This window comes from Littorina saxatilis, linkage group LG4 (assembly GCF_037325665.1).
Source record: "Littorina saxatilis isolate snail1 linkage group LG4, US_GU_Lsax_2.0, whole genome shotgun sequence".
Taxonomy (NCBI): Eukaryota; Metazoa; Mollusca; class Gastropoda; order Littorinimorpha; family Littorinidae; genus Littorina; species Littorina saxatilis.
The window spans coordinates 29,848,498-29,861,654 of record NC_090248.1 but is presented as its reverse complement, the minus strand read 5'-3'; the positions used below and the strand labels follow the sequence as shown (position 1 = coordinate 29,861,654).

Here is a 13,157-nt window from a genome sequence, read left to right as displayed (position 1 = left end):
AGGCACTCTGTTTCCCAATAATAATGTACAAAAAAACACTCAAACGTGTTGCTAGACAGATTGACAGACATTGGCAATCAGGCAGTCAGAAAGAAAGCAGACATACAACGAACGGTAAGGAAGACTACGACGCCACACCACCACCCCCCCCCCCCACACACACACACACACACACACACGCGCGCATGCATCACACACACACACACTGACACACACACACACACACACACTCACTAACACACTCACTCACACACACACCGTGCAATGACACACACGTACCGTGAGTACACACACACAGTTCACACACACGTACACACACACTCATGACAAAACATTTAGATCTCGCTGTCCATGTCACCGCCAAACTTGTTGTAACATCTCTGATCCATAACTCAAAAGGTAACGAACATCTGTTCGAATGAAATGTTTAAATCTTTAAAATCATCATCATCAGCACCAGCACCAGCACCTCCACCACCTCAACTACTACTACTACTACTACAACAATACGAAGGATGATCATTGGGCTGCACTTTTTATCCCTTACGGATATCGATCACTGACAATGATCGCTTCGACAGTTAGCTAGTGCCTGATAATTTGACCAATCAATTGATCTGAATAATGTGCTTTAGTCCATTGCACGTGATATTGATCTCGATTGATCAGCGGTTTGTTCTCCATAAGTTCGAACTGTACTTATCACTTAACTGTGTGAATAACAGCAACGTACATCCTAATATTTCAGTGACGATCGAGCGTATTCCCTAATTAATAATCAGGGGCAACATCTGGCTGAGATTGGGATGTGTTCAATAAATAGAACAGGTAATAACTATTAGCACAGTCGCCCGATTTTAGTTGTTGTCCACGCTTCATCTCTGGCATCTTTTGCAGTACTTCTTTTGTTGAAACCTAAACATCATTTAAGTTAACTCGTAGGCCTGTGACCGACACATTTTAAGGCTCCAGTATTGTCAGTTTTAGCCGGTGTCTTCCAGATCAATTTAAAATGATTGGCAGTTAAGGAAACTGACCTTTGTCGGCTTTTCTGTGATTTTCATCTGAATTGATTGGTACGAGAAAATGTTCACTGCATTTCTTGTCACAGTTTGAAAGGTCGGACCAATGCCATGCTTCAGTTCCGTTACGCTTAGTGCTGTCAACACGTGAGTCAAGTTTTGTGTCTTTATATGTTAACATTTTCCCGCGGCGCAGTCAAGTCCAAGTCATGTTATGCGTATATTTTTCCTGGGACGTGTTACTCTGAAACTGTCGCCGGGGCGGGGTATCTCTATGGATATGATCACTGATGCAGCTCGTTTTCTTTACAAAAACAAGCTTTTCACAAACGAAGACGACGTTGAAGAAAAGTACAGCAAACCACTGCTACAAGTATGGGAGATTCGCCATCATCCCTGTCTGAAGTACTTCACGAAAGGAGGTGAGTAGCCTGGTATACTATTTGATCTGGGCATTATTGCAAGTGTGGATATATGACTGTTTTTGGTATACCATCACTACAATTGGCCACTTATCTTCAAGGATTATACGGATATATGCTTCACTCCCGGACTATGGCAGAGTTTCCTGCACTGTCCACAATTATGAGTGTCTCGTTGACTGTCCGTCCGTCCGCCTGTCCAAGAGTATAGGATGCCCGTCTAGGCTGTCTCTGAAAGTATGAGTGTGAGTGTGTTTGTGTGCGGTGTGTGTGTGTGCCGCACGGTGTGTGTGTGTGTGTCTGTGTGTGCGTGCCGCACGGTGTGTGTGTGTACGGTGTGCGTGTGTATGTTTGTGTGTCAGTGTGTGTTCGTGTATGTGTGTGTATATATGTGACGGTGTGTGTGTGCCACAGCCGGTGTGTGTGTGTGTAGTGTGTGCAGGGCCGGACCTGGGGGGGTTCCTGGGTTGTCTCAATGACTTCACTGACTGGGGAACCGTCCCCCATCACTGGGTGCCGCCCCTGGACCCCGCTGACAAGGGGCCTCGCATCCCCGGCCTGCACTGGCACCCCGCGCCACTGACTAACCGCCGGATTTTTTTGACACCCCCCCCCCTCTATTATACTTGATTTAGCCCTGGTGTGCAGTGTGAGTGTGTGTGTGTGTGTGTGTGTGTGGTGTGTGCTATGTGTATCATTGTGTGTGTGTGTGTGTGTGTGTGTGTGTGTGTGTGTGCACGGTGTGTCAGTTGCGGGTGTGCGTCAGTCACGGTGTCAGTGTGCCGGGCCGCGGCGGCCATGCCATGGCAGTGTGTGTCATTGAGCGGCCTCAATGGCACACACTCACCCTTACACACACACTGAAACGTACAGAGATACACACCCGGCACATACACAAGACACACAAGCATACACAGACGGCAAGCACACGCACACACACACACCGTCACATACACACACACGCCGTACACGGCCGTGCGTGCCGCACACACAGAACACTGACGCCGCCGCACACACACTCAGTGGCACTGGCCGGCACACACACACACTGGTACGCACTGACACACAAACACACACACACACACACAAACCGTCACCCACACACACCCATAGTAATACACACAACAACAAAACACACACACACACACACACACACGATGTATCGTCTGCTACTTGACGTAAGGGGAGAAAACTACGAACCAGGAAGTCTATTTGACGCATGCGCTGAGGTACATTGACGTGGAAGTGGCCGGCTGGCAGCCAAAGACAGACGACATCAGACATTACTTATAACTTTAGAGTATTTTAGAGACCATGATGATGCTCAAACGCGACAAGAAAGAAGAGGAAGAAGGTAAAGAAGAAGAGTTAATAGCTGGCTATGTGGTTAAGGTGTACGATCAATGGAACGATTGACTTTATAAAAATGTAACTTGTACGGGTTGTCAAATTATGACAACTGTGCGGTGTGTGTTGATTTTCCTTGTTGGTCTACCTCTTCCAGTTAAAATTGAAGGTTTTATAAGATCTTATATTATTTGCATACATGTATTTTAATTTGGAAATAGCCGCGATATAAATAGCATCGTGTAAGGTTGATTACTGTTCGGATTGATGATTGATTGATTTTTTTTTCAGGAGGAGGGAACCCGTTCAACAATCTGGAAAAGAGCACGGTACTACAAGAGGTGAGTTTGAGAATTTTTTTTAACCATTTTCAGACTATCAGTGTTGTATTAAGATGTAGATCAAGCATTATATGATCTCTTCTCTACATACTCATGATACTTAAATTGCACGTGAAAGCGAAACCGTTTTGAGACTGAGAGCTCTGTGATTGTGCTATGTGATTGTGATTGTATTTGTAGATTATACCAAATATGTAGAAAGAAAATTAAGCTGCTTCCTGATTGTGATTCTGTGTACACTCAATTGAGGACAGGCACAATACTGAGCAATGAAATTCTGACATGAGCATCAAAAATAAAAAATGCTCAGATGGAAAAGTCTATGATTGTAATGGGAGCTAAAACACAGCTTTACCGGAAATAAAAGTCAAAACATAATTGCCTTCATGTCTCTTTCCTTTATTGATCGTCAATCATAGGTATGCATGGACAATGATGTAAGTATTTGGTGGACACCAACTTCAAGATATTTCTATCAAGTTAAAACTTTTGGAATCTTTGATTTTGTCTAGTGTTTGAGTTACATTTTATCCATAAAATCCAGCCAGACAGCACCTACATTTTGTGTAAATCAATTGAGCAAGAAATAGTTGTTGTGAAGACACCATTACTTACATCATTTGGCAAGTCCATCACTTTTTTACAAGAACAAGATTAGGCAGCATTGTAATGCTGCTGATTTAATTGATCACCTTTCTGGTAGACCATGCAACACAACTGAAAACAAAAGTGAAGGCCTGAAAATAATATGGCAAGTGAATCAGATGTAGCGTAAGTTATGAAGACACCAAGCGTAAGTTATGAAGACACCAAAATTGTGAAGTCTGTTATGCTTGAATTCTAGTACTCTTGAAATCTAGTCTGGTGTGTAAGAGGTTCCTGATACAGTTTGAAATGATCTCACTCATTCGATTCATTGCAACAATGGCAAATATTCACAGTTACAGGCAAAGTCTGAAAATTATTACGTAAGTTATTTTTGACACCAGAATTGTTGTGTCCAACATTACCAACATCATCAATTTAAACAAATGCTGGTGATTTTGCATAAAACATGAACAAAAGTAGTTGCCTGTTGGGTAACTCAACTGAATACAGCAAAATCAATTAGGGATCGATGATTCTTGAAGTTCGTCTGTCTGAAAAACTCTTGAGATGTCGTAAGTTTGCGCGAAACGCCAAAGACACGAACAACTTCCAGGTCAAAATACCTCCTCTCAATGCATTGTGGGAAAGGTGAAGGCCATTTATTCTTAATCTGTGGAAATTTCCGCAGTGCATTGAGTCGATTGACATTCGTTCGTGTGCCTGTGTCGACTTCGCGTTAGATTTTGGAAGTGCAAAAACGTAAGTAACGCAGTGACGCAAAACGTCGGATATTGCCTTTCACACATTCTTTCACAACGCTAGGTCTTTTGATTGCTTTTATTTGTGCTAGATTGTGTCATTTTATTCAGTAACTTTCAATTATCAGTGGAAATATCGAGTTGCATGTGAAAGATATGATGATGGTATGGACTTAGATCAGCGTGTGAAGTGAGACACGAAGCATTACTTACAGAATGCAATTTTTTCGTCCACGCTAACGACACATTTTACGGTAAAGAAAGAAAATGAGCATATCTAATTGTTAAATACACTTAGTTTGACCAAAATAAATACAAACATGACACTACAAACTGCTTCACTTACCATTGTGCTTTCTCAAACAAGACCACTCATTTTTGTCAGGTTTCAGTGGCCATTTTAAGTTGTATTTTCAATAGAAAATAATCAAAAACAAAATAACCATCAACAGAAAAAATAATCTGTAAAATGACATTAATTCTTTATTCTATCTTTAATCACAATACAACAACATTAACAACCAGAAGAAAACAGTTCTTTGCAAAAAAAATCCAGAAAGTGGCTACCATTCATTTTGTACTTTTTGCTCAGTATTGTGCCTGACCTCAATTACTGATTGCCTGCTTGACCTCTTTTGTTTTAATCTAAATGCCATTCTGCAGATTATTTGATATTTTAGATGACAATTAAACCACTCTTAAGTTGAGTAACACACCATTTAACGCATGAATTCTTATTATGATTCATGCAATCCTAGCTGCCAAAAAGAATTCATGAATGTGCTTACTTATATTATTTATGTTTGTCATACTTTGTTGTTCAATTTGTTTCAGACGAGGACTTTTAATGAAACTCCTATCAATCCACGAAAATGTGGCCACATCTTGACCAAATTGCTGTACGTTATCAACCAGGTTAGTCCTAACTTTCAGTTTCTTGAATTATAATTCATTATCTGAGAATGTATGTGACCCTCCATCACGGAATGAGTCGCATGTCACCTTTGCATGATTATCATATTTTTACATATATTCCTAAAGAGTTATTTATGCTCTATCCAGTGGTGAAAACCGTTTTAGAAAAGAGCGAAAACTTTTTGAGTTATAAGCCTGTGGCTAAGGTGACCCTCACACTGTTACCAGACACCCCCCGGACTTATATTAAGCCTAGCGCAAAACCACGCGAGGTGACATGCGACTCATTCTGTGGTGGAGGGTCACATATATTATATATAATTATAAGCAGCATGTATGCATACACCGTGTTGACATGATCAACATGTTATTTCTGTGTACACATTGTTTTTTTTCTCGTGAGAAACAGGAAACATTGAATATTCCAAAGACATTTCACAGACTTGGTGTACAGCATTCAAAAGCTTCCAAAGTTGAAACAATGGCAGTATTGCATTGTCTAATGTCTCAAACTATTTTTCTTGTTTTCATATACAATGATTCATTGATTGTAATATTAATATATTTTTGTTGCAGGGTGAAAACATTGGAGCAAATGAAGCCACGGAAGCCTTCTTTGCCATGACAAAGCTTTTTCAGTCAAAGGATGTGAGTTTGAAAGAAATGGGTCAAATGAGCAAGTCTTGTTCTGTTACTTATATGGCCAAGAATCTGTCAAGGAGTCCAAAAAGTGTTACAATTTTTAGACTTTTTTAAACCTCCTTAAATTTATATGAATAAACATCTCGGTATTGCTGTCCTTTAATTGCAGCATTTTATTTTCCAGTCAAGTGTTCGGTTTATCAAATATTTGCAGATAAAGCACAAATGACTATGTTACATTTACACCATAACATAATTTCAAGGTGCTGTCATTTTCTTAGGTTCAGCTTTTGGCAACTGTTTCACTATCCAATGGCTTGATGGCTGAATGTAGAGTTGATCTGTACTAAAGCAACACTTGAAAAAAGTTTCTCCTGTCTCAATATAAGCAAAATCATTTATCCGTTAGTTACTTTACACCAAAGCCCAGAATCAAAGTTACAATTCAACATTTACCTATTTACACTGTTTTTAAAACAATGAAATTCTTTATGGAAGTGCAGAAAAGGTTCCAGTAAATTTTCATATCATTTGTTTTGCAAACATTAACCTCAATCATCAGGTTATTACTCAATTTGAAAAAAGCACGGTCAGCGGTGTAGAAATTATTATGAAATCACCCTCTTTAAATATTTTTACACTATTTTGGTCTGCAGTTTTTTGAGTTACAAACAAGAAATCATAACAAATCCTTTTCACGATAGAATAGTCAGGTTGGTACTCCACTACGGTACCAAATGTTCATTTTACCCATGATCTGTACGTTACTTTACACCAAACAGCAAGTACAAGGTACTGAATTTACATTGAATGGGCTATGCTCACATCAGTTAAACAGTATTTCTAACTTGTTTGTTCTAAGCTACCTGTCTCAAGTCAAAATAAAGGGTTAAATTAATGGTTGTGCCTTTTTGGTTGTGTGTACATCTTTACACAAAAGGATGGTGTAAAGTAACATACAGAAGGCTCTGAAGATCTGCAGGTCCATTTGAAGGGTAATTTATCTTTAATTTAGCTCATAAACCCTCAACAGACTGTTATGTGCTGTTTTTAGCATTATTATGTGCTGCATATGGTCTCAGTAAAAAAACCCAAGGTGATGTATGTTTCATTTACACCAAAATGTCCCAACAGTGGTCCTTCTGAGGTAAATTTTGTCATTCAGTGTGCTTGTTTTCATGTTGAAACAAAGGTTTGGTCCTGCTGGTTGTTCTTAAGCACTGATAAGTTATCTTCTGTCTCTAAAACAAATTCATTGTCATTTTCAAGTATTCTCTGTATGTACGTTACATTTACACCCTTGTCAGATGGCCTCACTTAAGTCTCTCTACAAGCCAACAGGTGCAAGCACTAGGAATCCTGTGACCATAGTTTAACTACCAGGTGTCTGAGGTATAAGAAAACACACACTTTTGTGTATTATGGCATTATTTAACATACATAGAAGTACAATTAAATTACATCAAACACAACTTTTTCGCTCAATTTAAAAAAAAAATACAATCATCCTACCAAATGACTTTCCTCTGCAATGATTTTTAAGTAAGTTTGACCAGAAAATTTTTTTAAGATAGTTTCCCTTTTTACATTTACATACATAGTCAAGTTTTGACTAAATGTTTTAACATAGAGGGGGGAATCGAGACGAGGGTCGTGGTGTATGTGCGTCTGTCTGTCTGTGTGTGTGTGTGTGTGTGTAGAGCGATTCAGACTAAACTACTGGACCGATCTTTATGAAATTTGACATGAGAGTTCCTGGGTATGAAATCCCCGAACGTTTTTTTCATTTTTTTGATAAATGTCTTTGATGACGTCATATCCGGCTTTTCGTGAAAGTTGAGGCGGCACTGTCACGCCCTCATTTTTCAACCAAATTGGTTGAAATTTTGGTCAAGTAATCTTCGACGAAGCCTGGACTTCGGTATTGCATTTCAGCTTGGTGGCTTAAAAATTAATTAATGACTTTGGTCATTAAAAATCTGAAAATTGTAAAAAAAAATAAAAATTTATAAAACGATCCAAATTTATGTTTATCTTATTCTCCATCATTTGCTGATTCCAAAAACATATAAATATGTTATATTCGGATTAAAAACAAGCTCTGAAAATTAAATATATAAAAATTATTATCAAAATTAAATTGTCCAAATCAATTTAAAAACACTTTCATCTTATTTCTTGTCGGTTCCTGATTCCAAAAACATATAGATATGATATGTTTGGATTAAAAACACGCTCAGAAAGTTAAAACAAAGAGAGGTACAGAAAAGCGTGCTATCCTTCTTAGCGCAACTACTACCCCGCTCTTCTTGTCAATTTCACTGCCTTTGCCATGAGCGGTGGACTGACGATGCTACGAGTATACGGTCTTGCTGAAAAATGGCAGCTACTTGACTAAATATTGTATTTTCGCCTTACGCGACTTGTTTCATGATTATTTACACCAAATGTAACATACAGACCAGCTAAAAAAGAACGCTCAAAATCCAAAACCTATGTTCAGATCAAACTTTCATTAATCTAACATATGTTTCTCCATCCATTTCTGGACCTATTAAAAATTAGATTGAGATGATACCCTTATCAGTAACTTGGTTATTCAATGTACCATGTGTTTCGCGTAACGCCTTGTGTGCCCAAAAAGGTGCTTTTTTTCTTGAACAAAGTCAATTTTCTCAGCATCCAGACGACTGACAGACATAAATTTGGTATGGATAGAATCTGCATGAGGAATACTTCATAACTGTATTGTTTATATTGTAGTCATTTAAAAACAGAATAAAATACAAAGTAATAAAAGTATCCAGAACAGGATTTTTGCATTTGGACACCTTGACAGATTCCTGACCATATATATTTATTGAGTGCAGATGATTAGAGATAGCCAATTCATTGATTAAGGGTGAAGAAATCATAGGCAGGTATTTCTTTGACTTGAAAACCTTATTAACAAATCTACGGTTGTATCATTATGTAAGGAAGGACCTTTCTCACACTTTGTCCTTAATAAATCCTGTGGCTTATAGCTGTGGATATGACATGTACTTGCAAGGGTGTCGATTGGTGTCTGCAGTCAAAGTTTAATTCAAATCGCTGAAGAATTTGTTGTCATTGAGGTAGAATTGCCACAATTTTTCAATGCCAAGAACTGCCGAAAACTTTGGTGGTCATTCTGACAAATTTGCGGAAGAAAAAAATACTACAGTGGAACCCTCCTGTTAATACCCCCCTCACCCATTTAAAAGCTTGCTTTCTCAGATTTTCTGTTCATAACCTCAATGAAGTTACCTCCACTAACTCCGATGTAACTGAAAGACCTGATTGTCTCAGGTTTTTTTATGTCTAAAAAGAAGGGTTCTACTGTTGCAACGTTCCTGCACATGTATGTAATTCTACTGAACAAGTATAACTGATACATCATACAAATATTGTGTCTGTTGCTCAGCCCATTCTGCGGCGACTTATGTACATGGGAATCAAGGATATGTCCAAGATTGCTAATGACGTCATCATCGTCACCAGCAGGTAAGCACATTATTTGTTATGATTAATAATTATGAGGATGTGATTTTGGCGTCTGTTAGGTGATGTGTCAGGGTAGGACAGGAAAAGGCTGCTGGTTTAGAGGGTAATGATGTTAATCTGGTTATCACATCTTAATAAGAGAGCTGTTAGTGTCAGTCAGTGGTTGTTACTTTGTGCTGCCATTATTATTTCTCCAAATCATTGGTCTAATTTTCCACGAGACAAACTCCTGTAAGATTGAGGTAGATCGGTTTAACTAACTTCCAGGTTTTAGTACTTTACATTAGCGCGCTCACACATACACACATGCATGTGTTCACACCTTTTCAGTCAAGTTCTGTCATTTGTAGATCTGTAGTTCCAGTGTGTGAGTTGTACATGGCCGGGTGCTAGAGTGCTGCATGAATGAGTAAGTGCATGTGGAGCTGTATGGCTGGGTGAATTGTGGGTTGCGTACGTCCGAGGGGCACATGTTGCATAAGGGTGTGCTGATATTGAACTTCAGTTGTGTTTTGTAAATGTCTATGTATCAGTGTATTATGTCTTGCCACACACATGCCAAATTTCCTTGTATTGACGAGGACAATAAAACTTCTTGTATGTATCTTGTATAGATAAGAGCGCACGTGGAATAACTACATACTTTCTTAAATTTGGAAGATAAGTTTGATGTCCGCATGTTAACTATTAGTTGTCTGAGCTCACTTGTCATTGTGATTTCAGTCTGATGAAGGACATGACGGGAAAAGAAGACCAGTTCAGAGGGCCTGCCATCAGAGCTCTGTGCTCCATCACTGATGTAAGTTGCAGCTATACAATGTACAATAATTAGTTGACCTTGGAACCCGAACCTTTTTGACTCACATGCGAAGCAAAAGTGAGTCTGTACTCACCCGAGTCATCCGGACGTCCGTCCGTCCGTCCGTCCGTCCGTCCGTCCGTCCGGAAAACTTTAACGTTGGATATTTCTTGGACACTATTCAGTCTATCAGTACCAAATTTGGCAAGATGGTGTATGATGACAAGGCCCCAAAAAACATACATAGCATCTTGACCTTGCTTCAAGGTCAAGGTCGCAGGGGCCATAAATGTTGTCTAAAAAACAGCTATTTTTCACATTTTTCCCATTTTCTCTGAAGTTTTTGAGATTGAATACCTCACCTATATATGATATATAGGGCAAAGTAAGCCCCATCTTTTGATACCAGTTTGGTTTACCTTGCTTCAAGGTCAAGGTCACAGGAGCTCTTCAAAGTTGGATTGTATACATATTTTGAAGTGACCTTGACCCTGAACTATGTAAGATAACTGTTTCAAACTTAAAAATTATGTGGGGCACATGTTATGCTTTCATCATGAGACACATTTGGTCACATATGGTCAAGGTCACTTTGACCCTTATGAAATGTGACCAAAATTAGGTAGTGAACCACTAAAAGTGACCATATCTCATGGTAGAAAGAGCCAATAAGCACCATTGTACTTCCTATGTCTTGAATTAACAGCTTTGTGTTGCATGACCTTGGATGACCTTGACCTTGGGTCAAGGTCACATGTATTTTGGTAGGAAAAATGTGTAAAGCAGTTCTTAGTGTATGATGTCATTGCTAGGTTTAGGTCAAGCATGTGAGTCGTATGGGCTTTGCCCTTCTTGTTTTACAATTTTTCTGTGATAGTCACTGCTGAATCAATCATTCAATGCTAAGTTATGATTATTTTAAACAGTGTTGTGTAGTCAAGATAAAATCTCATTCTAAAACTGCCATCATGTCTAGATCAGTGAGGATTTGTGATCAGGTGATGAGTGAAATGATACGTGCGTTGGGGATTGATGGTGGTTATAGTCTGATCTGAATGAATGCTTCTGTGTTTCTTAGTTTCTAATGCTGCATCTGAATCATTACAGCCACTTTATTTATTTGTTTTTGTGTGTGTTTTTGTTTGACTACATGATTAGGTTTACTCATCTCGCAAAGTTACAGCTAGATTGTTAATACCTGTGCTTCACTCTTCTACATTTTACAGACCAGCATGCTTCAGAGCATTGAGCGATACATGAAACAGGCTATTGTGGACAAGGTGCCCGGTGTCTCCAGTGCCGCTCTTACCTCCTCTCTGGTAAGTATCTCTTTCATTTCTTTTGAAGTTCTGTTGTATGTTGACATTGCACAGTATAGGGTTTAGTAAAAAAAAGCGGACCAGTTTCATCATGCAATATTTTCAAATAGATTAACGCAAAGTCAAGTGTGAGTTACATGATGCTTTACAGTTTTCACCTTTTGATTAATGCTTCCTTTTGTCTGACTTGTAATGGAAGAAATCGGGGACTGCATTCACATTCTAAAAATAAACAAATAAAGCACAGGTCTTGTTAAAAACTACTTCAGCAACAGTTTTAGGATGAAAAGGTATGTGCATTCTCGACTTCCTGAATAATCATGTGTGCAAGGCATGACATTTTTCTTTGCGTTGAATGTATTTGTGTCTGACTATATTACTTACAGCACCTGAGCAAGACAAGCCAAGATGTGACCAAACGCTGGGTGAATGAAGCGCAGGAGGCTGTGAACAGCGACAACATCATGGTTCAGGTATTTATGATTCAAGTGAATTTGATGAAGCATTTTTGTTCTTCGTTCTAGTCTACTCGATACATTTTTACTTTTATTTTTCTGTTCTCCTGTATCTCTCTGTGCTTCCATGTATTTTGTTAAGTTCCAACCATTCTTATGTTCCTTCTCGAATAAATTCTCTTACTTCCGGTGAATGAATTATTGCTTACTCATGCTTTTATTCTGTTTCTTTGTGAGCCCAATTTCTTTGTGATAAGCTTAAATGAAGACACACACACTCCAACTTTATCCATGTTAGACATTTTAGTATATTTTCAAATTTTATTTTATTTTTAGCTTAAATCTTTCATTGAAATAGTAACAAGCTTTTATCAACAACGACCTTGGTAATTGCTTTCAGTACCATGCCCTGGGCCTGCTGTACCACATCCGTCGCAACGACAAACTGGCCGTCACCAAGCTGGTCAGCAAGTTCTCCAAGCACACACTCAAGTCTCCGTACGCTTACTGCCTGCTGGTCAGTATGCACTGCTTTTTTTTAACTCACCTGAGTAAACAGGGTCTTGAAAATGTCTCAAAAAAGGGAGGGAGTCTTCTAAGGGGTAAGGTGGTTCAGGTAGGGGCGGGGGCCACGATTGCGGGTCAGGTGGAAGCATTTGCTTTTCTTGTTTCTTTGTGTCGTGATGACATGTTTTTCTGGATTATCAACATGGATCGTCTTAACCAGAAATTCTAGTACAGTGGAACCCCCTTTTAAGACCTCCCCCCTTGTAAGACCTTACTTTTTCCCATTTTCTCTTCATATCCTCTGTAAATTTACCCCCATGTAAGACTCCCTCCTTTTTAAGACCTGAATTTCTCAGATATTTGGATGTTCCAGTGGGGTTCCACTGTATTTTACTTGTTTTTGTTGAACTTGAAGTTAAATGAAATTTAGAATTGCTTTAGACTTGGTTTGACTGTTTGGTGTGACATGGTGACCGGTCTGTGCGAGAGTCAGTATTTGTAACTAGTTTGGAAAAGG

The 13,157-nt window shown here is 39.0% G+C and overlaps 1 protein-coding gene across 1 annotated transcript in view; it reads left to right on the top strand.

Moving 5' to 3' along the window:
- Positions 1–2,651: 2,651 nt before the first annotated feature.
- Positions 2,652–13,157, top strand: part of LOC138964447 (coatomer subunit gamma-2-like) — a 47,012-nt gene continuing 36,506 nt past the window's right edge. The window contains exons 1-9 of the mRNA XM_070336404.1: positions 2,652–2,798; positions 3,083–3,132; positions 5,313–5,393; positions 5,970–6,041; positions 9,481–9,560; positions 10,284–10,359; positions 11,586–11,678; positions 12,065–12,151; positions 12,534–12,650. Coding sequence (XP_070192505.1) covers positions 2,759–2,798; positions 3,083–3,132; positions 5,313–5,393; positions 5,970–6,041; positions 9,481–9,560; positions 10,284–10,359; positions 11,586–11,678; positions 12,065–12,151; positions 12,534–12,650 — 696 coding nt within the window. The 5' untranslated portion in view covers positions 2,652–2,758. The remainder of the gene's footprint in view (positions 2,799–3,082; positions 3,133–5,312; positions 5,394–5,969; positions 6,042–9,480; positions 9,561–10,283; positions 10,360–11,585; positions 11,679–12,064; positions 12,152–12,533; positions 12,651–13,157) is intronic.